At 39.1% G+C, this 27,063-nt stretch overlaps 1 protein-coding gene and 1 long non-coding RNA gene across 8 annotated transcripts in view; one reads left to right on the top strand and one right to left on the bottom strand.

Moving 5' to 3' along the window:
* Positions 1–24,319, bottom strand: LOC106946838 (uncharacterized). Its single transcript, XR_001424839.1, has 3 exons — positions 22,702–24,319; positions 2,527–2,537; positions 1–13 (listed from the first exon to the last, which is right to left on the bottom strand). It is a non-coding gene; the product is annotated as an uncharacterized LOC106946838 (long non-coding RNA).
* The window catches only part of apbb2a (amyloid beta (A4) precursor protein-binding, family B, member 2a), a 40,444-nt gene that overhangs the window by 9,519 nt on the left and 3,862 nt on the right, over positions 1–27,063 (top strand). For 5 of the 7 annotated variants that reach the window (XM_015031482.1, XM_015031476.1, XM_015031478.1 and 2 more), the window contains exons 7-11: positions 379–525; positions 842–969; positions 21,112–21,117; positions 24,326–24,440; positions 26,790–26,865. In XM_015031482.1, coding sequence (XP_014886968.1) covers positions 379–525; positions 842–969; positions 21,112–21,117; positions 24,326–24,440; positions 26,790–26,865 — 472 coding nt within the window. Of the gene's footprint in view, positions 1–378; positions 526–841; positions 970–9,049; positions 9,056–21,111; positions 21,118–24,325; positions 24,441–26,789; positions 26,866–27,063 lie in introns of all 7 variants that reach the window. The other 2 variants (XM_015031481.1, XM_015031483.1) reach the window with 2 other exon arrangements.

A 27,063-nucleotide genomic window follows, 5' to 3' on the forward strand; every position in this document is an offset into this window, starting at 1 on the left:
ATTTTATATTTGTCTTATTATTTTTACTAACCTTAATTTTATTACTTAATTCTCATCTTTTTGATGAGATAGATGGAGAGAAAGAGTTCAAAAAGACAGAGGGTGGTTTGTCTACATCAGATTGTGGGCATGTACTGAATCTGATCTGATCCAGCTTGGATCAGATCTGAGTTTATGTGAATTGGGTATCTTTATTTTTTTTTTTTTTGTTTGTTTAATAACATTACTGCCACCTATTCAAATGTGAATATCCTTCTCTAGATACATCTGTAAGTTGCTCACCCAGAAATTTATTAAAAAAAAAAAAAAAAAAAAAAAAAACATTACACTCGACAAGCCCAGATCAGCTGAACAAAAGTTGTTGTGTTTCTCTTTCAGTCATTTCCGGTGCGTTCTCTGGGCTGGGTGGAGATGGCAGAACAGGACCTCTGTGAGGGGAGGAGCAGCGTGGCTGTCCACCACTGCATCAGACAACTGTCCTACTGCAGAAGGGATATAAGAGACTCAGCTGGAGTCTGGGGAGAGGTCAGTGTGATTACGTTTTTGATAAAGTCTACAGCGGAGGTGAACGTTTAAAGCAGAGAGTTACAGGTGATGATGGCAACGAATAGGAAGGCAATGGCAAGAACATGAAACCTCTACAAGTTGAAGGTTTAAAACTAGAATCTTCTTGCTGCAAGCTAATGGAGTGAACCACCGCAACACCTCGCCTTGGTGTTATTCTGATGTAAAGACAGAAAACGTGGAGAGAGTAAACACTGCTGCAGACTTTTCAATCAATGAGAAACCGTAATCAGCTTTGGGCTGCAGGTTGAAAGTGTCCCTGTGTGCATTATTCCAGGGTAAAGGCATGCTGTTGGTGCTTCAAGATCGAATGTTAACTCTGATTGACCCAGATGATCGCAGTTTGCTCCACTCTCAACCAATCAGCAGCATCCGTGTCTGGGGCGTCGGGCGAGATCACGACAGGTAGGATGACATAACAGGTTTTTATTTAATTGGAATCGTTTTCAGGATTCTGTTTGCGTATTTGTGCTCGGTATGGTGTGACACCATGAATTTTATAGAAAAATGGTACGAATAAACGATTTAACCATAATTATCCTCCCTGGACATTGGATTCAGCAGTTTTGCTCGCTTAGAAAAGATACTGTGCCACAGTCAGTTGGTAAAATGGCAGATTTTCAGTGCGATTTGTCAGACTGCAGCTGGAACAACAAGCAGTTGCTTTGTAGTTTAATAACAAAGTCTATATGTTGCAAATAAATAAATTAGTGCATACTTTATGATCAGAAATACTTTTTTGCATATATTGAGCAACCTCTGTGGAACATATTCCCATATACAAGCTAAAATCATGTTTCTGCTTTCATGCCCTGATTCAGACAAGGTTATTTATGAACAAAAAAATAATAATTGTCGATACTGGAACAAAATCCATAAGAAAAATAAAGCTAAACTCTACAGTATAGCTTTTGCTGGTAACCCAGATAGCTTTGTGGTTATGTTGGTCCATTAATTCTGCAGCTCTTAATAAATTCCAAGATACCTGCTATGCTTTAAATATCAAGGAGGTGCGAATGGGAACAGACACAAACACACGAGAATCTCCGAACAAACAAAGCTGAAAGTGCATTCTTTAAATTTAATATGTTTGAGTGTGTGTGTGATATTTCTGCTGATGGAAACTGAATCAGGGGTTTTAAAAAGATCACAGGAGAACAGAAATCACCTCATTATTATTCAACCCTTATTTGCACAAACTGCATTTTAAAACACCCAGAATTATTCTTATTCTCCAAGCCTTCGGCTCCCCTGTACGAGCCCCGTGGGACTCTCAGTCATTTACAAATGTCCCATGGTTCTAACTTTTTAGCATTGAGTTGACAATGTGCTGAGGCTAGCATCGCTGCAAATGGGAGATGGAGGGTCTCGTTTCTGTGTCTCAGCACAGGATATTTCTGCATGTAGTACAATGAAAAGTATTTCACAAATAAACAAACAAACAGATTTTGCAAATCTATCATGTTTTTACTGTTTTTGTATCCGACAAATGTTTGCTAAAATTAACACAAAATGAGGATTTTATTCATGGAAGACATGAGTCAAAATCAACCAGATCAGTGTGAAATCATGAATGAACTGTAAATAATCACGTTCTTTATTTAACATCAACGGACACACCTAAACCTGATTACCACCAGACCTGCACAATCAAGTACTTAAACAAAAGCAGTCTGACAACATATAATAGGCTACAGGGATGTTTGATCAAACCAAATTTAATGATGGATGACTCGCCTCTTATTGAGGTGACTCATCTAATTTCTAAAAATTTGAGAATTCAACACACCACAGTGAGATCCATTGTCTACAAGGAGCAGTAGCTTACCTTCCCAAGTGTCTAACAAAAAGAAGGTTCTGGGTGACATGGAGCAAAGTCTGGACTTAAATCTAATTGAGATTATGTTTTGTAACCTTAAACAGTCCAATAACTGTTTATACAATCGAGGAGGCTTTGTTGACTTTTTTTTTTTCTGTTTAATACATGAAATTAGCATTTGAAAACCCTATGAAGTTACTCAGGCCATAGATGTTAAAATCTACTTATCGATCTGAAAGATGTAAATGTGATGGAACAGCAAAACAGAGGCAATCTGTAAAGGAACAACAGTTTTTCCCAGCACTGCATGTTGTTCTCATCAGAGCAGATGGAAACCACCCTTGTCCTCGTATAGAACTCCATTGAAAATCTTTTAGCTGAAAGTAAAGCCACTTTAAAGATCGCCCACTCAATGGTCTTAGATAAGAGAGAATCTGTCGACGTTGCAGTGTCTGGCCCTGAAGAAATCAGGTGAAGATCGAGTTAAAACGTCATCTGTGTGAAACCCGTACACTCATTTCAATCTGTTTTGTTCATTTTCTCTTTATCTTTAAAGCGCTGCTGTGCTCCCCATCTTTCATTTATCCTTCTCCCTCTACTCTCCATTTTCTTATTCTGCCTTTTGAGCACTGTTGCAGCCTCGGCTGCTCATGTGTGAGGGAGATAAAGAGGGAAGAAGAAAGACAGAAAAGTCCCCCCAACCTCTAACATCTCAGAGGACTTAGTAACTTTCAGAAACTCTCTCTCTCAGCGGTAATGGATAAAGCGTGTAGCAGCCGGAGGAGGAGAAGGAGGAGGAGAGGGTCAATCCAACACAGCTCCCTCCTATGCCGTGCTTCCTCACTGCAATCCCTGTCAGCTCTAATAATATTACAATAATGCTCTTTTTATCCTCCCCTTCCCGCCAGGAATTTAAAACCCGCAGTCCCTTTGCTTTGCTCGAGACTTAAAATGCACTACAGGATTTTAGAATAGAATAGAATAGAATAGAATAGAATAGAATAGAATAGAATAGAAGTAACCAGAGGTTTAGATGCATCAGCAGCAAAATCACAACGAATCGAAGCATGTAGTTATACATAAATAAAAATATTAAAACAGAAGGGAGAATGCTATACATACTATATTATAAAGGGAAATTCCCTACATAAAGCTCTCCAGTTGACCAATAGCTCCATGGATGGAGTCAGAGTCATTGTCCATCTGTGATGCTATTTTAGACAGAGTGCTTCTAAATTATCATGTACATGTTAAAAATCATGTACATGTTAAAAAAATGTTGGCATTTTAGACCCTTCTGTCTAAAATGCTACAGTTGTATTTGTTTTTAAATGGGTTATTGTGGATGATAACAATTGTGCCACAGGTGATTTTGTGAAAACCTATTTTTCCTTAACATATTTCCCCGCTGAGTTAATGTACTTGGATGTACGTTCCAGTGTTATGCTATTCTCATGGAAAGAGACGCTGAATGTGTTTCAAGCCTTCTTAATCATCTTCATCCCCTACCGACAAATTGTTGGTCATCTAGAAACATACAGTACATACTCTTAAAAAATACATCTGTTGATTTTGATAAATTTTCAATTCCAAAATGGAGACTTTAGTAGTAATTGATAAATGTAATATGCTTGGTTGTTTTTGTTTGTTTGTTTTTGTGAAAAGCTTTGGAAATGTTTTTTGTGTGCTTGTGTTGCAGTACGGCATGTTAGAAAGATGATGGGATGTTTTGTGTCCGGTGCCTGAGTAAAGGTTTCACTTGCTTAGACCTGCCACTAGAGGGCATTGCCATCAAGTTTTGTTCTTCCTGAGAAGCTGACAGTACCTGACAAAAGTATTTATGGTCCAAAAAGTTATTTTTCACATTTCTTCACCTCAAACCCCAAAACCTTACTGGATTCACCAGGATTGTATGAAATAGAGAATAAACAATGTGACCTGGAGGAGAAATGATGCATGGGTTTCACACTGTTTTTACAAGTAAAAATTTGAAAAGTCTTTGTTTTCTGACCCTTGTGTCAATACATAGCTATCATTTGAGCCTCCACCTGCAAGGCATGTCTCTGCTTTGTACATTTAGAGACAGAAACAGGAGAGGCAGTGGATCAGTGGGAAGAATAGTTGTCTTGAAATCTGAAAGTTGTGGGTTTCATTCCAGCTTCTTCTCCTGAATTGTATTTAAAACTCTTGGGTCGGGCGCAGATCTGCAAGTTGCACACAGGTCTGCGTGTTATTGTATGGATGTGTGAATGCATCTGGGTGTATGAGACTCAAGCAAAAGCACTTTAAATAGTAGGCATGACTAGAAAAGCACTTTTAGGATTACTCAGTATTTTACACCATCCATCTTCCCATTAATCTGTCGTCATTTTCTGACCCCAGTAAGCAACGTGACCCCACAGCATGATTCTGCCTCCACCATGGATCAGTGTAGGAACGGTATGTTGCAGGTCATGTACATTGTTATTTTTCAGCCACACACAGATTGGCATAAAGCCTAAAAATGTCATATAATGTGGTTTGAACATAGGTTTAGCTAAGTTGTGTAGCGACAGGCTCAAGTAAATGATTCAGATTTCTGACATCAAGGAGATTTATTAAGGAATACTGATTGCTTTGTCTGTGCATTTAGATAAAAAAACTACAATAGATACATTAATAAAAAATTAATTTAGGATTTTATCAAGCTGCTAATTTTGGGCCTCAACTCTTAAAACTGAATTCAACATTTTATGTTGTGTGCTGATATTTCTTGCACATGTTTGGACAGATCAAGACTCATTTGAAGATTTGTGGCAGACCAAACCAAAAATAAATCCTTTTTTGGATTTCCACGAAATCCAAACAAAGAAATTTAGGCTGAAAAATATGCAAGTGTAATCAACAGATATTGTAGAAACCAAAAAAAAAAAAAAAGTGCTTTAAATCAAGAACAAAGCACGGTCTTCCCTTTTTGCTCTATCCTTCATCTCTCTTGTCATCTTGTCTTCTCCTGTATCCATCCATCTGAAGAATATTCCCAGTGTGGTCCTGAGTGTGTTCCCTCCATTTCTCCTGCATCTCGATTCAATATGAATGAGTCCCACCGCCTCTAGACCAGGGCGGGGCAGTGCCAGGGGGATGAGGAGGAGGAGGGGTTTGCACCTCGATGAAGTCATGAAGCTATATTTGTAGCACTCAGCAAGTCTCACTGGTGCACGCCTGGTTGCATTTGCACGTGTTTGCATATGCACACATGTATGTGTGTGTAGCTGCAAGGGAGTTTGAACTGATGAAGTTATAGGTCTATATTTGGAGCACTCAGTGTGTGTGTGTTTGTGTGTGTGTGTAGGTGTGTGTGTGTGGTATGTCTATGTGTTTTACCCCACTTCACAATCCCATCATTCTGTCTGTAATGCTCTTGTGCTATTTCCACTCTTTGTCTCCAGCGCTCTTGTCAGCATCCCCTCTTTTGCCATTGGCTGTGAAGCGGTGCCTCTTCTCCCATCTGCCTCTCTTTGTTTCTCCCGCTGTTGCACTTTAGTAAGGGAGGCGCATTCTCCCTTCTGTCCTCCTAGTTTCAGTGAAGCTAGAGAGGGAGAGACGGCAGGATAGAAGAAGAACAGATACTCAAGGCAAACAGAACAGAAAGTGTGCATTGCAGAGAGAGAGGGGGGAGAAGAAGAAGAAGAAGGGAGAGAGAGAGAGAGAGAGAGAGAGAGAGAGAGAGAGAGAGAGAGGGATTATTCCCTGGTTGCACTGACCTGGACACACCAGGACTTTGCAGGAGACTCTTCGGACCGCAAGAGTCGTGGATCAAGGAGCAGGGAAAGGGGGGAGGAAAGGTGTATCTGAGGGAAGGGGAGGAGAAGTAGCAGGGGGAGGGGAGGAGAACGAAGGAAAGGGACCCCAAAGGACCAAAAAAAAGGGAGGAAAAGGAGGAAAGAAAAAGAGAAGAAGCATAAGGAAGAGATTTACCCTGGGGGAGATACGACAAGGGGGCTGAAGCGGTGTCACAACGCTGGTGGAGCTAACGAGGACAGGAAAGTAGTTGTCGCTATCTGGGCGAGGATGTCCTCCAGTGTGAGTACTCCATGTAGTTCAGTCATCCTTCAATTCTCCTTATCCATCGCTCCTTCTCTCCTCTCTGATGATTCCATCCGCTCTTCCTCATGGATGTCACGGTTTTCAGAAGTGCTTGACATCTTTTTATTTTTTTATTTTTTACTAATTTGCTCCTTAGATGCTCCTGCTGTTGTCTTCTCTATCCCACTCATTCTCTTAGTTCATTCAGCCATCAGGTACAGTGGTTTCTGGCTCTCAGCTGCAGCTTTGCAGCCGCTGAGGCAAGACCAAGATACCCAGGGAGTCAGAAATATGGGAGAGAGACCAAGTAAGCAGAGGCAGGATTGGAAAAGACAAGATTAAATAGGCTGGATTTGCTGCGGGGGCTTTTCAAAGTGTTTGTCATGGCTCTTTGGAGCTGTTTGATATTAGACTTGGCTTATTTTTTTTAGTGTGTTGGGGAGTGCTACTATTTTTGGCATTTGCATCTCATTTTGCTGCCTGATAGAGTTTCAGTGAGGATGTGTGAAATTTGTGTGAAAGTGTGCATTTTCCTGCATGCATGGTGTTGCTGTGCTGTTGGACAGGGGACCTCCACCGCGTTTTTTTAATTTATAGGAAAGCTTCTGCATTTTCGAAAGCGAGTCTCTGAAAATGTCTGAGCTGTCTGCAATGTTTCTGTAGTAGATCAATTTCATGTTGTATTCACTTAGCATGTATCCAGATTATCTAGTCTTAGCGCTCCTAGAGGTTGTTGCTTACAGCTCGCCTGTGTAGGTCCAAGACCAGAGTGAACTTCTACCACCTTAGAACAAGTCCTACCTGAAAACCATCATGTGAACACATTTTAACAAACTTCTAACCATCATCGTATTTCTGTTGGGGGTTTATTTACAAAGAGGCTGATGATTATTTACACAGATAACGGAGTCATGCTGACAAAGCATTTACCAACACCACTATAAATTATTTTATTCTTACTTACACATCGAACTGTGTCTCTAATAAGGAACACTGAACATGTTCCGTGTCTGCATTTGGGAATATTTGTGGCACACTACCTGGTCCTGCTTCATTAATAAACAGTTTCTTTGCAATTACCTGCCCATTGTACATCTGACAACAGCTTAAAGATTCATAAAATAGCATTTCCATGATGTCTTTGAGATTGGAGTAACCACCCGACACAAAGATGGCAGCTGAGAGGTTCTTGAAATAGTGTTTGCTGAAATTGATATGAGGGTTTTTTAGTTGTTTTAAGACTTTCAGAGGAGTTGTTAACTTCATCTTCAAGAACTAAAAAAATATGGTAAACGTTATGTTTACTGCTAAAAATGTTCATCATAGCATTCTGGTTCAAGGTGCTTGGTCTTCTCTGGTTATTTAAACCCTATTGGTAAACTCAACACTGCCCTAAACCTTTTATGACGATTAACTCGTAACGTCATGGGATGGAAACTAAAATAAATAAAATCATACCATTTTGTTGAAAAAAAAAGAAAAAAAAGAATTGTGTACAAGTATAATCTTAGGAGATGCTCATTCTGGCAAATTCTTTGCTGGACGCGCATTCAGCTTGGTTGACGGTGCAAAAACATTCCTCCTGGCTCTGATTGGTTGTTTCTGACCGGGAGCGGTGTATTTCTGCAAATAGCAGTAGGACCACTGGGAGCAGCCAGAAGAGCTTTTTTTTTTTTTTTTTTTTTTTTCACAAATTATCTGTGATAATTTGTGAAAATGTATATCAGTATGTATAATGTATATCAGTATATCAGTATACCACTGATATACTGATATACCATCAGTATATCAGTGGGATATACTGATGGTTTTAGCAAATTTGTTAAAAATATATTTTTGTAAAAGTTACCTACTGCAGCTTTAACAGAACCGCACTTTATAGGAAAATAATGCAAAGAACAAATAGCTGGTCTGGAGGAATTTACAACACACAACTGCGCCTGATACCATTTACATTTAACTCCTATAAAGATGTTAAAAATGTATTAATTCTTTGTTTGCGTTGACTTGATGTTGGCCTGTCTTGCCTTTTAAGCTTCGCCCCTGCCCACTAGTGAATCATGTGAGCAAACACATAATACTACACTTCTACAAATACACATTACTTGCACGTTTCATTCATATTCATTAGTGGGCAGCAATGGGACTCTTGCCTATTCCCTTCAGCTCTCACTTATTCCCCACAGCTGCTGACCTTCGGTGGACAGCTGTGGCATATAGAGGAAAAAAGAAGAGAGGAGAGGAGGCAAACACGCCTCCAGTATTATGAATTTTTAAGATCTCAACACATTTCTTGCAATCTCCTCACATTTATGTCTATGGAGTGAGTTTTTGCGAGGGGGTCTGGCTGCTGGCAAATGCTCCACAAGCTTTTATTTGCTGATCTCAAGGCCTTTCTAGCCCTAATTAACATGCAACATGTCCTTCTGATGGTCCCCCAGGGTCAGAGCCTCAACACCTAGACCTATTTGATAGATGTCAGAGTGATTGATGGCCATTGCTCCCCGCTCCTGCTTTGATCTGAGTCGCTCCTTCCCATCAGCTCCTTTCATTTACCCACAATTCATCACTCCAGCTTCCTAGCTGCTTTTATCGAGATAGAAAATGGTCATCAGCGGTCACCAGGTCGGTACAGGTTGTGTCCCCTGCCTCTCTTATCCCTCGCTCAGAGTCAGATGTCATCACATCCTTTCTGAATTTCAAATGCTTACGAAACTCCTTTGTTGTCATGCAGTTTTCCCGTCTCTGCAGCCTTCCTGCTCACTTCCTTACATTAGCATTGTTAGGGGCACACCTGCTGTAATACTTGTCTTCCTGAAAGATTACCCCTCCTGCTCTCCCTACAGATTCCCTCCCTATCCCCGTCCGCCAATAAATCTCTTCCTGATAAAATCCTCTCTGGCTGTGGCACATAGAAATTTGTGAAACTGTTTGCAGATCATTGGTGTCTGAATGCAGGTGGAACAGTAGACAGTCACTGTGTCCCTGTTGCATCCTTTCAAACATTTAGTTACGTAGTACTCTAGTACTGCATTTTCTGGGGAGCTAGTAGAAACCGATCCATTTAGGATATAAATTTGATTTATTTTACAGATTACTAAAAAACATGCAAGTCCATTGCATTTTTAGCAGTAACAAAATGACAGTGCATTTCAACAGTTGAATAATTCACCCAAAAAACTCAAATACACCTAAAGATGCATAGATTATATATATACTTTTTGCTTGGTATCCAGTCAAGAATTTTCTTAAAAATGATATTTACACTAAACTTTTGCATCAATGAAAATCTGATATGTGGAAAATCCATCCATCAGTCATTTACAAGACGGATCATAAGTGGCTTTTGTTTTTCCTTTTTTAAATCACAAGATGCATTCGAAATAACAGCGGTTCCCAACTTTTTTATGTGAGAGGAAAAAAACTCCTAAATTGAATGCTATTTGTTATATTTTTTAATTATTCACATATTGTGACTATGAGGGAGCTGTAGACAGCTTTTCTGGTGTGAACAATTGTTAATTATTAACTTTAGAGGGGGAAAGGAGTCAGAGTTGCACAAGTCTATGATGTTATACAGAATTTTTCTGTTATGTCAAAAAAGGAACAACAAAAATATCAAGAACAGAGTCGAGATTTTAAACTGCCTTGAAGCATTTTTACACTATCATTAAGCGAGATTGACATGATTAGCATGGTGAATATCACTCCCTGTAAACATCCGTCTATAGAGTTAGCGTACATTTCGCTTAACTGTTTGAAAGCTTTTCAGCATTTCTTAATCTGGCACGCTTTGCAAAACACAAAGAGGAAGAAACTTTACTGCTATTTCTTTCTGTTATTTACTGTCCATGTCTGGCTCCAGAGTTTCTTTTCTAGAAGCTTCTTACACCTGTTATGCTTCCTAAGATTGAACTTTTTAGACATCTCACTGACCTGATAACAGCCAGTCAAATTCTCATCTCCCTGTCTTTTGTGGTAAACATTTCAGGAATGTTTGCTTTTCCAACAACTTAAAACCGAAAAGAAGACACTGAGCAGAAATATCAACAATGATGTTTTTGTGAAATCGCTTTCCCTGTTTAAAATTCAAATGAAGCAGAACTCCCTGTGAATGAATATTTTATCACATGAATAACTTAAGTTAGGAAAGTTTTTTGTACAGTTCAATAGGTCTGTGACCTGTGCAGCTGCTCAGTGGCATCTTTTTGGTGTGAAATTTAGGGAGTTGGTTCTTTTGTTGCTGAGACGAACATCACCAATGAAGGTCAGTTAACCTTGTCTGCCAGGCACTGCCCTGATTTTTGTCTGATAATTCACTGGACACTGGCTTACAACACACAAAATGCGTCACTGGCTTGACGGTGAGAAGTAGTGTTTTATATTGCATTTCAAAGTGGGGGCCTGAATGGTGTGTGTTTCTGTTTTACAAATCAGTGATATGTTGGGGGTACGTTGTGTTTTCTGGTGGAGAATGAAGTGTCAGGGGTGTTACTGTTGTTTGCTTGTTCCTCCTCATTAAGTAAAAATTATGAAGCAACTTGGCCCAGTTTGTGCCGTATAAATCAACATTTATTTTAAACGTTTATTGTATGTGTTTCTGCTTTATTTTCAAATAGAATATAAAATAAACGGAGTAGGACTCTTAGTGCAGGCTAATTCTAAAACTTACTTTCATTGTTACAAATATAATGCACATTTTTGGAAAGCTAGCTAAAAATTTATTTTATTGCAACCTTTGCAAAGAAAAAATTGTAGAGGTTAAAGCCTCTACAACTTTTTCTTTATATTATAAGCAGCGTTATTATATTCCCCTCAATTGTGTTCGATAGAGCAACATTAGGTAGTGCCTAATTATGAACTAGAAAGAAAATGACACAGATTGCAATTTGTACATAAGTAAAGATCCAAAATGTGTTGCTTGCATTTATAATCGTCCTCCTCCTATCAAACATTTTGTGGAAATGCATTTCTCCCTTTGAACTCGGTCAAACTTGAAAGATGGATCTGTGCAAAGAGCAATTTCCAAGACTTGTCACAGTCTCTCAGTCGGTTTCGGTCTGCACAAGCAAAACCACTTTCCATCTCCCGGAGCAACTCTGTCCAGCTTCTCTGTTCCTGTAAAGGAAAGAAAATCCCAACATCATGATCCTGCCACCACTATGTTTCGAAACAGACACTGCTGTGTTTAGGCAGAGTGTATTTTTAAAAATTACACATAACTTTTAACTACTCAGAAGCACATTTGCCATTGAACAAGTTTCATCGCATGGCAGCTTTCGCATATTAAATATCTGATATATTCTATGAGAAAACTTTCAGTCAGCTGTCTGCTAACCATCCTGGTCATCCAGTTATGTAAATTTTAAAGGAAGATAAGCAAATGCAGACATATTTCTACTCACTGAAAATCTGGGCCAGTGGAATTCATTTGGTTGAGATATTAACATTTAAAACAATATCCCAAAATGCTCTGCAAAGTCTGCAAAACTCTCTGCTGACTGAAAAATGCTCTTGCTTGATACTTCTCTCAATGAGAGAAAACATTTAGAAATTTTCCAGGCATTCTGCCTGTGAACAACACTGCGAGGGATTCAGCGTACCTGGGGACCAGAAAGAGCACGAACACGCCTGCATCTCACATGTGCAGGGAACACGATTTATGGCACACGCAGCTAATTAGGTTACATGCAAACCATGCGATCTAAACCACTCTGTAAGCCAAGCTTGGAAGAACTTGACTCCAGATTTCTGCATGCTTCCATTCTCTGCTGCTGTCACACAGACACACACATCAGTAGGAAACATGAATGGGGGTGTCCATCTGAAATGACATCTCACTGAAGCTTTGTGTGAATAGAGAATATTCGAGTTTCTTAACAACGTAAATCACATATTCCAGAGTGGTGTGATGTATAAATGATCAAGAGCAGAGAAAACTGCAGGACATTTTCTCCTTCTCTTTCTCCTTCTCCCACCTACACAGCGCACCCCTTACCCCTCACCCCCCTGACATCTCTCACTTTAAAACTCCTTTCCCACCCAACCATCCCTGCTATTAAATATGTAATAAAACGCAATGATTGTTGACACATGGCTGCTTCCTCTGCATGCTGCCCCTCCCTTCTTGGTTGCCTTAGTGCCACATTGAATCCCTGGAATTGGGTCACAAAGCTGCATCGATATAAACTGCGTGTGTGTATGTGTGTGTATCCGTGTATGTTTTTTTTTTTTTCTTCCCCCCACCTTCGATAAAACACTATTTTGTTTTTGTCTTTCCCCCGCCAGATTTGTAAATCAAATGATGCAGAGTTATTGAGGATCTGTCACGCTGAGTCAAAGTGGCTGCTGTTGTAAACAACAGCAGCTATTTGCTTAGATCACACAGCCAGAGCAGCGTGCCGTTTAAAATGCCATAAACAGCCGTTTTACTTTTAAGCGTCCATTTCATTTTTGCACTGGTTCCTCTCAGCTCTTGGCAATATCTGCGAATTTGTGTGATTGTGTCTGTCTGTTCGCCTGGAGTGAGAGCAGAGAGAAAGAAAATGTGTGTCACAGGGTAACAGCGGGGGCCTCCTCTGGCCCCCAGGTGCTCAATTTGCCGCTCATCTTGGTGCTGTAAACACGTTTATGGCGTAGAGAGGTAATTACGCACAGACAATATACATTAGAGCTAATGGTTGTGGGTTGTGACTAATTCAGCAGGTCACAGAGGGGTTTGTCGGTCTCAGCTATCACATTATGGACAGTAGGCTGCTGAATGTTGCTTATTAACTGAAAGATTCAGCTTTAACCCCTTGTCACTACGACTTATTACCATTAAAGGGGTAGTTTGCATTTTAGGAAGTAGGTTATAGTCCAGTACGTATAATGTTGTTTGAACTCGTTTTGCTTTTTCAAATGTATTTGTAGCCTTTGAATTTGCTCTACAACAGCACTAATGTTACAAACAAAATTCAATGTATTTTATTTGGATTTTTATGATTTACTCAATTGTACTTCAGTTGCAATTATAAGTCTTCAAAAGACATTTCGCTGTCAGCTTTGCATATCTAGAGCTTGAACATTTTCTTTTTAAATTACCTCCTTCTCAGCCAGAGAGTCTCTATTTGATTTGTGTCTGGATTTTTGCTGGATTTCTCTAAAAATGTAATGTCTTTGGTTCTAAACCAAGAGTTTCAAACTATAGCCCTGGAGGGGGACTGCCTTGCAACTTTTATATGCATCACCGGTCCTATACAGCAGAATAAAATAGCTCAATTAGCTCCTCAGCATGTCATCAGATTCTACAGAGTCTTGCTAATTACCTAATAATTTATTTGGGGTGTTTTCAGCAGAGACACATCTAAACATTTTATGGTACACCAGCCCCAGAAGACTGGAATTTGTGAACACTGCTGTGAATCCATCATCTGTTGTGGCTCTGGTTGTGTCTTTAGGGTTGTTGTAATGTTGGGAGGTGAACCTTTGCTCTAGTCTGATTTTTCCGACCTTAAATTGATTTTCTTATAGGATTAACCCAGCCACTTTCCATGGTGGAGAAAAATACACCCACATTAAGATGTTGTAAACCATACTTTTTACTTTTACGAAAAATTATGGTTATCTGCGACAAGTTATGTTTTGTCTGTCGGTAAAAATGTTCGGTTTGGGTGAGAGGTAAAGTTGCGTCTGGTCTTTATAATGCTGTTTGTTCACTAGTGCTCTTATACAACACCTGGATTTATAAAAGTCCCCTAAATAGTCAGCAGACTAGTTAGGGGACTCCTGAAGGCAACTGGTTGGACTAAATATTGAGAAAAGAGGGCTGATAATGTCCCTGCATTTAAAATACACTCTAAATCTTGTGTTTCAGTTTGACCACAAACATTATTTATATTTAATTTTGATTCAACAGTGTGTCGTTTAACGATTTGTGAAACATTCAGATAATAAAACTCAACTATGTAAATGTGTTGCACTCGTACATCGAGAATACTATCAAATTATTAGTATGGAGTTGTGAATGTCCCGCATGATGAGAGGGAATTTCCTCTGTCCTAGATTATTTATGGAAAACACCCAATGTTTCAGTGTGGCAAGTTCATCACATTCCACTATTGGATGTGGATTGGATCCATGTTTGGATGTAGGCCAACAAAATCTTAATACTCTCAGTAATAACCACTTTAGCTTCAATCAATAACACACACTCACCTGGTTCTTGTTGCTTTTTCTGTCTACTTTTTCGCTGACTAGAGTGTAGCACAGAGCTTCCTGCTCAGACATTGCAGATCAGCATTTGGCAGCACAGTTAGCATATGTATGTGCATTAGCATAATAACCAAAGCTACCCAGACAAGCTGACAAGTAGCTTGATAATTGAAGTCTGTGTGATGCATTTGTGTGTGCGGCCTTGTATTTGCTGCATTTGTAAGGATCATTTTCCTAACACATGCTGCGCTGTGGGGACCGACAGCTCCTTATGGGGCCCAAAGCCCGGGCACCATAAAAAGTAGTGCTGTTTTTGGCTTATGTGTTAGGACTAAGGAGTTATTAGAGTTTAGGTTAGGTTTAGGGTTAGGTATGTACTGATAATTGTTAGGTTTAGGGTAAGGATCATAGTGAGGATATAGAAATGAATGAAAAATGAGTGGAAGTCGATGCAAAGTCCTTGTGAAGATAGAAAGATATACTGTGTGTGTGCGTGTGTGTGCGAGTGTGTGCGTGTGTGTAAGTGACAGATGGTTTGGAAGAGACATCAGTCTCTTCTGAGTGATTCTGGAAGCTGCAGAGCAGACGGAAGATGTCGGAGCAGGTGGGGAATAAAGGGAATAATTACATGTAACTATTCCCCCCCAGTAAAAACCAAAGCATCCCAGTGCTGTTGCAGTGAAAACAACAAAAATCAATTTGTGTTGTTTTCACTATGTTTTGGTTTTTACCACATTATTTCAGCACCAGATATTTAAAGCCATGCCTCTGAAAAAGTTTTACAAATAGTGACACAAAAATCTTTTCTGCTGCCTGTAAAAATAGTTCATCCAAATTATTGAGCACATTTTGGGCTGACATGAAAGACCAGGTAATATGATTTAGAGGCAGAGATGGTTTAAAATTTTCCTGGAGTGAAGCAGAGAGTTATTTCTCCAAGTCTTTCACCTCTCGTCGAAGTTAAGTCTCTAATGACTGAAATTAACGTTCTCATATGCTGCATGGACGCATAACGTCTACTCTGGCTAAACCAAAGAAGTCCTGAAGGCTATGACTTAGAATCATTAACAAGTTAATTTGGAAAACAGTAAAACCGCCATTAACCGGGGTGAGGCAAGTGTAAAAACCTCAGAAAATCTACTGCTGCTGATGCTACTCCCAAATTTAATGTCATAAGAGTTCATCTTAACTCTAAACCACATCAAATGTTAATTTACATTCAAGCATCAACCTTACAATATTAAATACTGACCATTAGGGCTGGGCAATATGTCTTGAATATAAACTCTTATATTTATTTCTTATATGAAGTCCAATTTCTAATTAATCAGTTTTACTGTCTACTTTTTTTACTTTTTTCCTTTAAAGGAAAATACAAATTAAAGAAAATATTTATTTAAAAAAATACTTTTATCACAGCCTTTCCTGATGGCAACAAAACGGCGACTAAAAAATATGCTTGACAAACAAGATGGTGGTTACTGGATGGGCTGACATCATTTTGAACCATGGAAACCAAATAAACTGCATCAGCGGGGGGAAAAAATGCAGATTTTCTGAAAGTCAAATCTTCAAAAACAGAAAAATTGATTAATCAATAAAATTGATTTATTTCTAACATATATGTTTACTAATTTTCCCAAGCCATTTCTACACTTTAAAAGTCATTTTATTAGCAAAGCAAGTGCCAAAGTGATCAGGGTTTTTTCTTTTTCTTTTTTCTCTTCACCGGATGGCACACAGGATAACATGGTGGTTTCAAGTATTGCTGAGCACTGCTGGTCAGCTGTCTGAAAACAAGCTAAATCCTCACAAAGAAGAAAGCATCTGGTTCTTTGGAAATATTTTCAGATGCAAAATATAAACAGTTACGGTGTGTAGTCAAAAACAGCACCACCTATTACTCTTATTACCGATACATTAATTTAGTTGAGAACGCTCAGAGAGATATTCCTCAGACAACATTTTGTTTCAGTTTATGTATCAGAATAACAGTTTGAAACATGCTACTCAAAATGTCTGTGTTTATGCTGTGAAATTGTAAATATGCATTATTATTTTCTCTTAAGTGCATCATACCTTGAGAATCCTATTTCTGCTGATTGAATCAGTGCGAATGTTCAAAACCAAATAAATCTGCCTGAATCTACGCCAACTGAAATGACTGAAGCGTTGACTACTCAGTGTTTCAGTAAGCAGTGGCGAGCTTCTCCTTTAGTTGTTCAGTTTTACTACACACGGTGCTGTCAGTGCTATCATGGTGGGTGACTGATGTCAGAGCTGTATGCGCTGACAGCCCTGTGCGACTTTCACAAGCCCGGTTCAACCCGCGTATCTGCAGCCGTGACCTCATTTAATCATCGACTCGTGCACGTCCTCTCTGGGCGAGCCTGCCCCACAGCCGTCAGGATCAAAGAGAGATTGGTAGTAGTGAGTCAAGTCAACCTTTATTGAGCTCTGGAAACATGTGGAGCACAGAGAGGAAAAAAAAAAAGACACATGCGTGTAGAGAGTGTTGCTTTAACTCATCCCCCTGCTTTGGTGCTTTCATACCTTTCATCTCAGGCCTCGTGTTTTTCTCTCTCCACCTTCTTCTACACCATCCAGGCCTCAGAGGGTCTCGCATCTCGTTTTCATTTCTCTCTCCTCCACTCCCACCTTTTCATTTTAGCTCTCTGGCCTCCTGCCTTTATCGCTCTCCTGTCTTGAGATTTTATGTTTCGGCTCCCTAGACTTTCCCAAGCGAAATCTCCTTTGACATCTATGATGTCTGTGTGTCATTCATTCTGAGGCTGAGGTGTGGCTGAACTGTGTTTCTAAAACTCACACAGTGCCAAATTAAATTCTCTTCCTTTTGGGTACGGATAGATCGGTAACTCATAGATATAAGGATGTGCAATTCCTCGGAGTGATCATTGAAAAGATGGACATGGCTTTATAGGAAGCTTCATCATATCCAAGAATATTTAAAGCAAATCACAATCAATCAAGTCCTCCGGAGAATCACAAAAGTTTTGGCATTTGTCATATGTATATATTGAATGGTATTTACTCATTTTAACTTTTTTTCAGTATTCCTAAAGTTTTTCCCATTTGCCACCTATATTATATACCACAAGACTCTTCCTTTTACGTTTATTAAAGAAACAAATCAGCCATCAATCCATTGCCTATATCCACTTATCATTACAGGGCCATGGGGAGAAACTTTTTAGCTTTATATTACATACCTTACTTACAAAATAGCAGGTATTTTTCTTGATTCTGCTGTCAGTAGAGTTCCTCCTAAATGTTCACATATGCTCCTGGCATGCACTGGGCCTTAGTCAGAAAACCTCTATTAAATTCAGCAACAGTTTATTCAACATATTATAGTATTTCAGCAGCAGTAGTAATTTAATATTTCTTTGCTTTAATGTTTTAAAGGTAATTACATCATGTTACACGTTTACCACTTTTGTGTTATTGGTGTGAAACTGGGATTCTGCTTTTTTCCCTCTTGCTTATTGAAATGTTCTGGGGAATAATTATGCAGACAGCACAAACAAGCAATTAAGGGAGGAAAGCAGACCAAGCTTCATGATTCCTTTAAGTGTTCCCAAAGACTGCGTACTTGGGGGAAACAGTGAGGAGCATACAAATCATTGCTTGAGGGATTTTTATTATGGGCAAAATTATTCACTATTAGACAGACAGACAGATAGTCTGACAATCCCTTCATTCATTCCCAGAGGGGAAATACACAAACTTCAGGAATATTCATTAACTTAAGATAACTTGTAATAAATATATATCATGCATAGTTAAAAACACAATAGAAAACTTTAAAAGGTATAATGAAATCAACTGTGATTTTAAAATTAGACCCCAAATAGACTGTAGATTGAAATGTCAAGTTTAAAGAGTGTTGCAGTGTGTGCTCCTGTGGGTTCCTCAATCTGTCTTAATGTCTCAATGATCTTTACCAGGTTCTAGAAAATTATTCAAATCTAATATATCAGATTAGTTGTTTGTTTTTTTTCACCTTTGAGGATACTTTTGACATCATGTGCAATTTTACCTTCCTGGGCTTTGAATTTCCACACAGTTACCTTGTAAATGTCAGTACTGTTTCCTGCTGCTGCTCTTCATCATCACCTCACTGTGCTGGATTACTCTGGCTGGCTGTAGTGGCATTTTCAATGAGCGATCACAGGCCTGAGGCCACAGAATGATGGCTTAGTAACTTGGACGTAAAAATAAGCCTGACCAGGGTAAGTGAGTGCACTTCTAGCCGAGTGTTGGCAAAATCATACAAAAAGATTTATGTTGAGGTGCGTTTAACGTTGCCTCAGTCTTGCTGCAAAAGTCAAATAAGGTTGAGTTCTGGTTGTTTGAAAGGTAGAGAGCTGCTCTGAATTTGATCTGGTTCTTTTTCTCAGGAACAAGAAATTTCAAACGTATTGGAGAGGGAGAAATGTGGATGTCTTAAGGGAAATGGGGAAATAGGATTTAAAGTATTCAGAGTTGTATTTGATTTAACCAAAAGTACCAGGGAGTGAATAAGACCATGGACTCAGAACGTAAAACCGAACGGAGTGTCACAGTCCCTGATTCAAACTTTAATCACAGAGAGAAACTTGTGTGGACGTTTTGAGCTGTAAATGCCGATGTAGCCTCCATAGGTTTTTCTCGTGTGTGTGGATACAGCGGATGCAGGGGACTCCCTGTTGAAGCAGCACTTTTGACACTCTAAAGATTGGATTCTTGCTATAAAGAATGTGCCTGCTGTTTCTGCTTAGTGGATCATCAAAGGCAGGAATGTGTCAGAATTAGGCCTGCTTTCTCTACGCAACATGGGCTTTCTGTTTCGCACTGCAAATCTACGGTGTTTATATTAATTACATCTGCTTATGGTGCAGTTAATTACTTCGGGTGAGTTGCTGCTCTAGTGTCAATTACTAGGGAATGCAGATTGATGTAAATCTCAACAGCAGAGTCCAGAATGTGAAATGAAATGAATGCAGCGTTCACCTCGGGTTGTTTTAATGGCAGTCATGAGGAAAAAGTTGATTAAAGTCCCTTAAAACTGTGACAGTGTGTATCCAGAACAGATTTCAAATTAACTTCCCAAATCTTAACTCCAAAGCGTGTGAGTCAGAAAATTAGTTCTGGTCGCAACGATAATTTCCGGCCATAAAACAACCCAATGATTATGTCACAGCAGTTAGACTTTATAACTTCTGTATCGTCACTCCACACCATGTGGAACTGTGTAACCAGAACTGCCTATGAATTATATATGCCAGCATTTACTTCTGTGTTTACTCACCTTTGAACTGAGCGGGAAGGAGAACGCATCAGAACGAGGATTACAAATTCACTAAGCGCAATTTGTGATTATTTCAAAGCAGCTACGATCTGAAGCTGGAAGAAATTCACTTTGGTGTCTGAGAAACCTTGTAAACATCTACATATTTTTGCGTCTACTTCATTTACAGATAAATATGTAAATAATCCCTAATCCTGTGGAGTTGTGAGGAAAAGTTGGTTTCTCTGAACATAGATGTAAACTATCATGAACGTCCTGGTATAAATCCCCAAATATGGCTTTTTTTTTTTTTTTTTTTTTTTTTTTTCCAATAAAGCTGCACAGATCATATCAATGCATCTGATACATTGATATGATCTGTGCAGCCTTCAATGTATTTGATGTGATCTGATACACTAATATTTGGTTTCCATGATGTATTTGCGCACAACAAACACCCATTAACTTTTGTGATATGATTTAAAATTAACAAATAATTTGAACAATATAGGAGTTGAAACCGGGGGGGTGTCTGAAACAAAATGCTTGGATTATTCCACCATCTAAAAATGATCAGCCCTCCAATCTCAAAGCTCCAATTATATTTCAAGATCCCTTCCAAAATGTAGTTTCTCCTTGCCGGTGCTGTTTTCTGAAAAAGAAAATCCCCAGAAAACCTACATGGTTCCTGGAAAAGGTTTCTGCCGCACCTTTTGCTGTGTTTCCGATAATAGACTATCACAGACTAGAAGACGTGGTGCACTGTGGCGCATTATGCCATTAATATCAATCATCTCGTGTTGGATCTCCTTTCTGTCTGGAGCTTCTCCTGCTCTGAAAAGAAAAAAAAAAGTGTGCAGAGGATTGAGAGACGCAGGGGGAGGATGAAAGCAGAGGGACGATTAGAGACTGAAAGCAGAGTGGATGAAAGAGATGAAGCCAAGTTGAAACAAGCCGATCTTGTGCGCATTTGTGTAGCGGTGTGGTGTGACGGCACATCGCACAGGAAAGGTGTTCTGTGTAATAATACCGATCCACTGAAATAAAAAGTATGTAGAGCTGAGTGATACTGACAGGATGATTTCTGACTCAGGATGTTGCATTAATGTTTCTCTAACCCTTTACCTTCTCTTTCCTTGCCCCAAATCTCCGCCTCTTCCCCACGCTTCCTGGGACACAGAGAAAGGTAACATCTTTCATTGGTTTACTAAAGACGTGATCTACGTATCTCCTCTTACATTCTTTATATGAGTGCTGCCGCCCAGCTGTGGAACCATTGCTTGTCACTTTGGGAGTTAAATCAGTGTCTTTACTTTTGCCCCAAGTTATGTGGACTGCAGCAGCTACCGTAGGCGGTAAATCACCTGCAAGTCACACCGACTGAAGGCTGCCGCCTATTAAGAGTTGCATGCTGTTTCGTTGCTTTGCGATCCCTCAGAAAGGGCGCAGGAGTCATAAAAGAATCATTTGTGGCATCAGAGGCAAGGCTGTTCATACTGCTTTCGACAACGCACCCCTCAAACGTCCCTGAAGGAGGGACGCGTCCTATCGCTTTCCTCCCAGGCCACAGGCGGAGAGCATTATCGACCCAAAGTGTGTGAGCACACAATTAAGCAGCGGAGACAGGCTGGGTAATGGACTCATAAACACAAAGAGCCCGCTGTGATAAATGCCAGCTGTAGATGCCATATTTCTGTTTGTGTCCGTGGTTTCATTGGCGCGCGAGCGGAGATGTTTGTGTGCATCTGGAGACCCACAGCCATCCAGTTGGCCTCCTTTCATGTCCTGACGCCCTCCTGCTTAATTACTCATTGTCATTTCCGTCCGAAGCTGGCAGCACATCCACCTACTTGTCTTTTTTGTTTCTTTGTTTTGTTTTGCAGCTTGTCTCACCTGTTAATGAGAAAGAAATGTGTGTATCTTTCATCTTCTGCCTGTCTGCGTGTGTGTGTGTGTGTGTGTCCTACCTCCCAGGTGTTGCTGTTTTTCATCTGCCACCCACTCTCAGCACAAAGTTTCTTTCTCAGAGGAGTTTCTTCCCTGAAGTCTCATCTCATCACTTTTTTTTATTATTATTATTATTTTCTAAGCCATGTGGCACTGCTGCGATGCTCCTGGCATGCAGTCTCCTTTGGCTCATTCATACACACCTTTGTACACGCATGCATGTGGGCTTGGATTGTCAGAATGATGGAAACTGTGATTTTTGGTTTAGAAAAACAGACTAAAAATCATGCTTGTCTTAAATCAAGCAAGTTTGACTTCTTCTATAGCCTCCATGAGACGACACAAACAAAACAATATTTCCCCATGAACAACGGTGTCAATTGCAGCAAACCTTAACCAAGAAATGTCTAGAAGAGACGTAAACTCACCATGATGCAAAGTGCAGCAGCTTGTTTTTGTTTTTCAATGGGTGAAACTATTGCTAAAGCATTTATGAATCAAACAGATGCAGGAGGACTAGTTGGGGAGGTCCTCGTATCAAAACAGAAGACAGATCCAAGGACAAACTCTTTTGATGTTTTCGAATAAGTCGCCTGCTTTCACTGTCAAAGCAAATGTCACCGCGCAGCGTGGAACCGCTGGTGAGAAAAGTAAAATGTGCCAGCGTTCTGACAGCACGTAGATGGGAACAGTACACGTATAATCACGGGGACACGAGTTTATCGAGAAATCTACGGAAGAATAATTGATGAACAAGTGGTTTGTAAACCAGAAGCCTACATCAAGAGACATGGATTCTTTTATAATTGGTTTTTAAAAAAACCTTATTTTTAGTTGGTTTAGGCTTAAATTCAAGGAAATAAAAAAAAACTACTTCAAAGGGCTAAAACAAGCTTTTAAGGGATTGTCTAATGAAAATAGCAAATATCTTACAACAAAAGTTGCACAATTGAATGAAACAATAATATGCAGTATCCTTATTTTCCCCCCTGGTAGAGATGTGGCTCAAAGTCCCTTTGTTATAAAGACTTTGACTCTTCCCCAAGTGTGAGCTATGGAGATTTTTTTTGACATCTCCTGCCATCCCCCTCACTTGGAAAACAAAAAACATCTTTCTTTTAGCAACATTTTCAGTTTTATTTTAAAATTATCACCTTGACCATTGATAAAGGTGCTTGAAGCCAGTTAATTATTTTCTTGACACCATTTCTTGATCAGTTTAAAATATATCTATGACCCTTGAATGGCACCTTCTCTTTTCTTTCCCATTTTGCAGAGTGACGAGGAGCATCGGTGTTAGATCATATCTCTACCTCGGGGAAACAGAAAGATAAAATACTGAATAAAAAGTTGCTAGACAATCCAATCCATTTTTAAAAAGTAAAGTAAAACAAAGTCAAGGTGACATAATAGAAAAGTATATATTTTTTCAGTACGAGATTATCCTCCAGCCATCTGATATTTATTTGCTTATTTATACAATGACTTGTCTACACATTTTTTTCAGAGGTGCCAAAAACTCTGGAGGGTGCTGTATATAAATAAATTCATAAGAAAATGTGCTTCCTCCTTAATAACTACCCTTAAAGATTAAATAAACAAGAAGTAATTAAATGTATGTTTGGTTGATTTATTTTTTTGTAACAATCATTTTTGACAATATTATATTATTAACAAGCTTTTGCAAGAAAAATGCATTTGTTGGTTGAGCAGCAAGGTTGCTGGTTTGACTTGTGCCCGTTGAAAAACAAATCTTTTCTACCAATGTCACGCAGCTTTTGGTGAAACCAATGGGACGGTGTGGGGAAGCAACACTGAAGGCAATCTCAGTGCAGAGCAATGTTGAGATGAGATTCAGTGGATAGTGGTAATACCTGTAGATATAGTTTAGGAATAAATAGTCAAAGACACACAAACTTCTTTTTTTTTTGTGCCAGATATAACTAACAGCAGAAAAGCGTTAAAGTTTTTATCAAAACATACATAAACTCAACACATATTTGTGATGACAACTTGAACAACCCTTTAGAAAATACTTTATTTAAGAGGCAATGAATGCTGCGTTTCATTTAGCCCGCACAATTCTTCTCCTTATTATATAACAATATATGTTTTAGGTGATTGTTCTTGTCAATAGAATATTAAATAATAACTCAAAACTGTTGAGGGTGCTTGGAGAATGTAAAGTAACTCAAAATAAATGTTTATAGACGATTAATCAAAGTGTGATTAAATGTCATTTACTAAGCAAGGCCAGCTTATTGATATTAATCACTGAACAACCTTTATTAAAGAGATTTTTCTTCTTGGCCTTTTGCTGAAGAAATGTGTTTGGTTGGCCCACTGTGTAGGTGCATTTGGAAAATTGATCCTGATAATGATTTTCTGTCACATCTGCGTTAAAAATTCACCCGTGATCGTTCTTGTGTCTTCCAACCATGCTTCAGGGATTTTGCCTATGTGGCCAGAGACAAAAACACACGGGTGTTGAAGTGCCACGTGTTTCGATGTGATACTCCTGCCGCAGCCATCGCCACAAGTCTCCACGAAATCTGCTCCAAGGTAATGATCTTTACCGCTACTGCATTCACAGAGATTAGCTCATCTCACACACTGAAGTGAGTAATCCGTTTTTGAATCGGTGCATTTTATCCTGAGAGGAGAACAGTTTTTCATGGTGGTGGTTTTTATAACTGCTGTAGCCTTACACATTTACATAATGGTAAATGTGTAAGAACAAAAGCTAAAAGAGTTAAACAAGCTTTCCCTTGTGTGAGCGGCACAAAGAGATCTTTGATCGTCCACCGTCTTCATTTTCATGAAGATAACTTGTCTCTGTTCACTTACTGTGTTTACTTACTGTGATTACTGTGTTGTGCTTAAGGTTTGTTTCTAGTATGTAACCCTTTATCTACTGTGTGCAGTCTAGTTTATTCTCCTAAAACCGCTTTGTGAATAATGTGCATGTTGGTTTTGCAGTTTCTCAAAGAAAGATAGAAATGCTGCAGAAAGTAAATGTGGCTTTCTTATTAGAGATACTTTGATGTGTGACTCTGCAGCAGATATCAGCGCCATTTAACGAAACAAGAATGACATTTTACCTTTACATTGGGCTGAAAAACAAGAAGGTCTTAAACCATTTAGAATGCGCAATCAAACCATGATGATATCACAACCTTTCCAGCTGTTGCGTAGCACCTACAGATATGCGCAACCATTAAAAAGCCGTCTGCCAGTATGAGCGATCTCACGTGAACGAAGGCCAATTTCTCATCTCACAAACAGAAAGCTGTGAATGCTACCTTAATCCTAATGCCTGTTATTAAAATCTTCTCTGAGTCATTGCTTCAGTCTGTGAAGCAATGATGATCCTTTTTACATGAGCAAACTCCGAAATGGGATTCTGTAAGACCTGCACATACATATTATGTGTGAAAAGAGCCAGCAATGGGTCTACAAATCATCCCAGCCCAAGACAACATTTCACCCAGGAAAACATTGTAGCTCATATGGGCGAAAGTGTGTGGTTTCATACGAGCATCTATGAAAACTAGCCCGTCCTCTGGTCAGTGCTGCCCTTGTAAAGGATGAATTTGTGGAATGACAGATGTTCCTCCTAAGAGAAATGATGACCCATTTAGAGAAAAAAATAAGTTTTTCATTCTTTTACACGCTTTTAGATTTCCAATCCCAAAGCAAAGAAAGTGTCTTTATCTCTGTGCATTACACGGTACCACAAGTCATACCCTCAAACTACCTATTTTAAACACACTGGTGGTTTTCTCTTTACTGCAGGGGACAAACTTGGTGACCTGAGTTTCGCGGCTGAGCAGCACATTGAACTGCACTCCGTTTTGTGCCTTAGAGTGAATGTGTGTCTTTTAGGCTCCCCTGTTAGCAGAGTTGCAGACAGACTGTCGACTTTGATTAATGACGCCTGCAATTTATCAAGGGTCTGTAGAGAGCGCACTGGCCCGGTGCAGAGGCCTTGCAGAATATTCAACTCTCTTTAAAGAGCGCACATCTCCAAGAAAGGGAGATGTGGCCCCAAAACCGGAAAGAGGGCAGTATCCATTTTATCTGTACGAATGAAGGAGATATATTTACGTATTTTCTTGTAGTCAGCATGAAAATAACTCAAACCATTTATATTCAGCAAGCACCAAATTACCATACTTACACTTTGAACCAACATTTCTGATTAATAAAACACAATTCAGAGAGGCACATAATTTGTATAAAACTCTAAATTTATAGGAAACTCTGCTCAAATTTGTTGAATTTGTTGCACTTTTGCACAATTGAACAAACAATCTAAGTACCCTTATGTAAATTTCTGTTCTATTTTTGTGTTTCAGCTATGATAAAAGGTTTTAAACCACCTTTAGCATTTTATATTAGCGAATAGTGATGATGGTGGCTAACATTACTAAAATCTGAATTTCCCCCTTTGTGGGAAATTAAGGCCGTTTCTTTTCTAAAACCAAAATGTTTATTTTTAGAGAATGTCTTCTTAGATTTCTGAAAAACTGAAAACCTTTTTCCAAATCTGGCATGTTCTATGCCAGATTTTTCTTAAAAAAATAATAACTTTGGCTTGGTGAGTTTTGTGACTGAAAGCTTGTATAAAACATTTTGCAGATATAAGATTGTGTCCAAGTTTTGTCTTTTGGTTTCCTGGTAGATCTTAGGGATAAAACAGAGCAACTTTGCGGTTCAACATTAGCCTTCTTGTTATCTGCTGAAAGTTTTGCCCGTCCCTACTCTCTTGGAATTCATATTCTGGTCATCATATTCTTCCATTTTTAATTTTTAATAATTTCCCCCAGGCCTTTCTTTCTTTTGTTTACTTCTGTTTTGGTTTGCTGTTTCTTACTTCATGTCCTTTTTCACATATAAATTTCTTTTCAGATTATGGCTGAAAGAAAAAGTGCTAAAGCTGCGGCTGGCAGCTCCTCTCAGAATGGCTCTGATGTGCCCCTACAAGGTAAACACACACACACACACACACACACATTTCCATTACTTCAGAGGATACTTTGATAACATTTCCAGAATAATTAGTTTCCTTAGCATTTATTTATCTGCCCTTGCTTATTTTAATCCAAAAGGCTTTAAATTATAATCATCAATCCTGAAGAAAGAGAAAATCCTAAATGTGAATGTTTGAAAAGATTTATACCCC

The sequence above is a fragment of the Poecilia latipinna genome, unplaced genomic scaffold (assembly GCF_001443285.1).
Source record: "Poecilia latipinna isolate Pla-1442-1.1 unplaced genomic scaffold, P_latipinna-1.0 Scaffold209, whole genome shotgun sequence".
In the NCBI taxonomy this organism is placed as follows: Eukaryota; Metazoa; Chordata; class Actinopteri; order Cyprinodontiformes; family Poeciliidae; genus Poecilia; species Poecilia latipinna.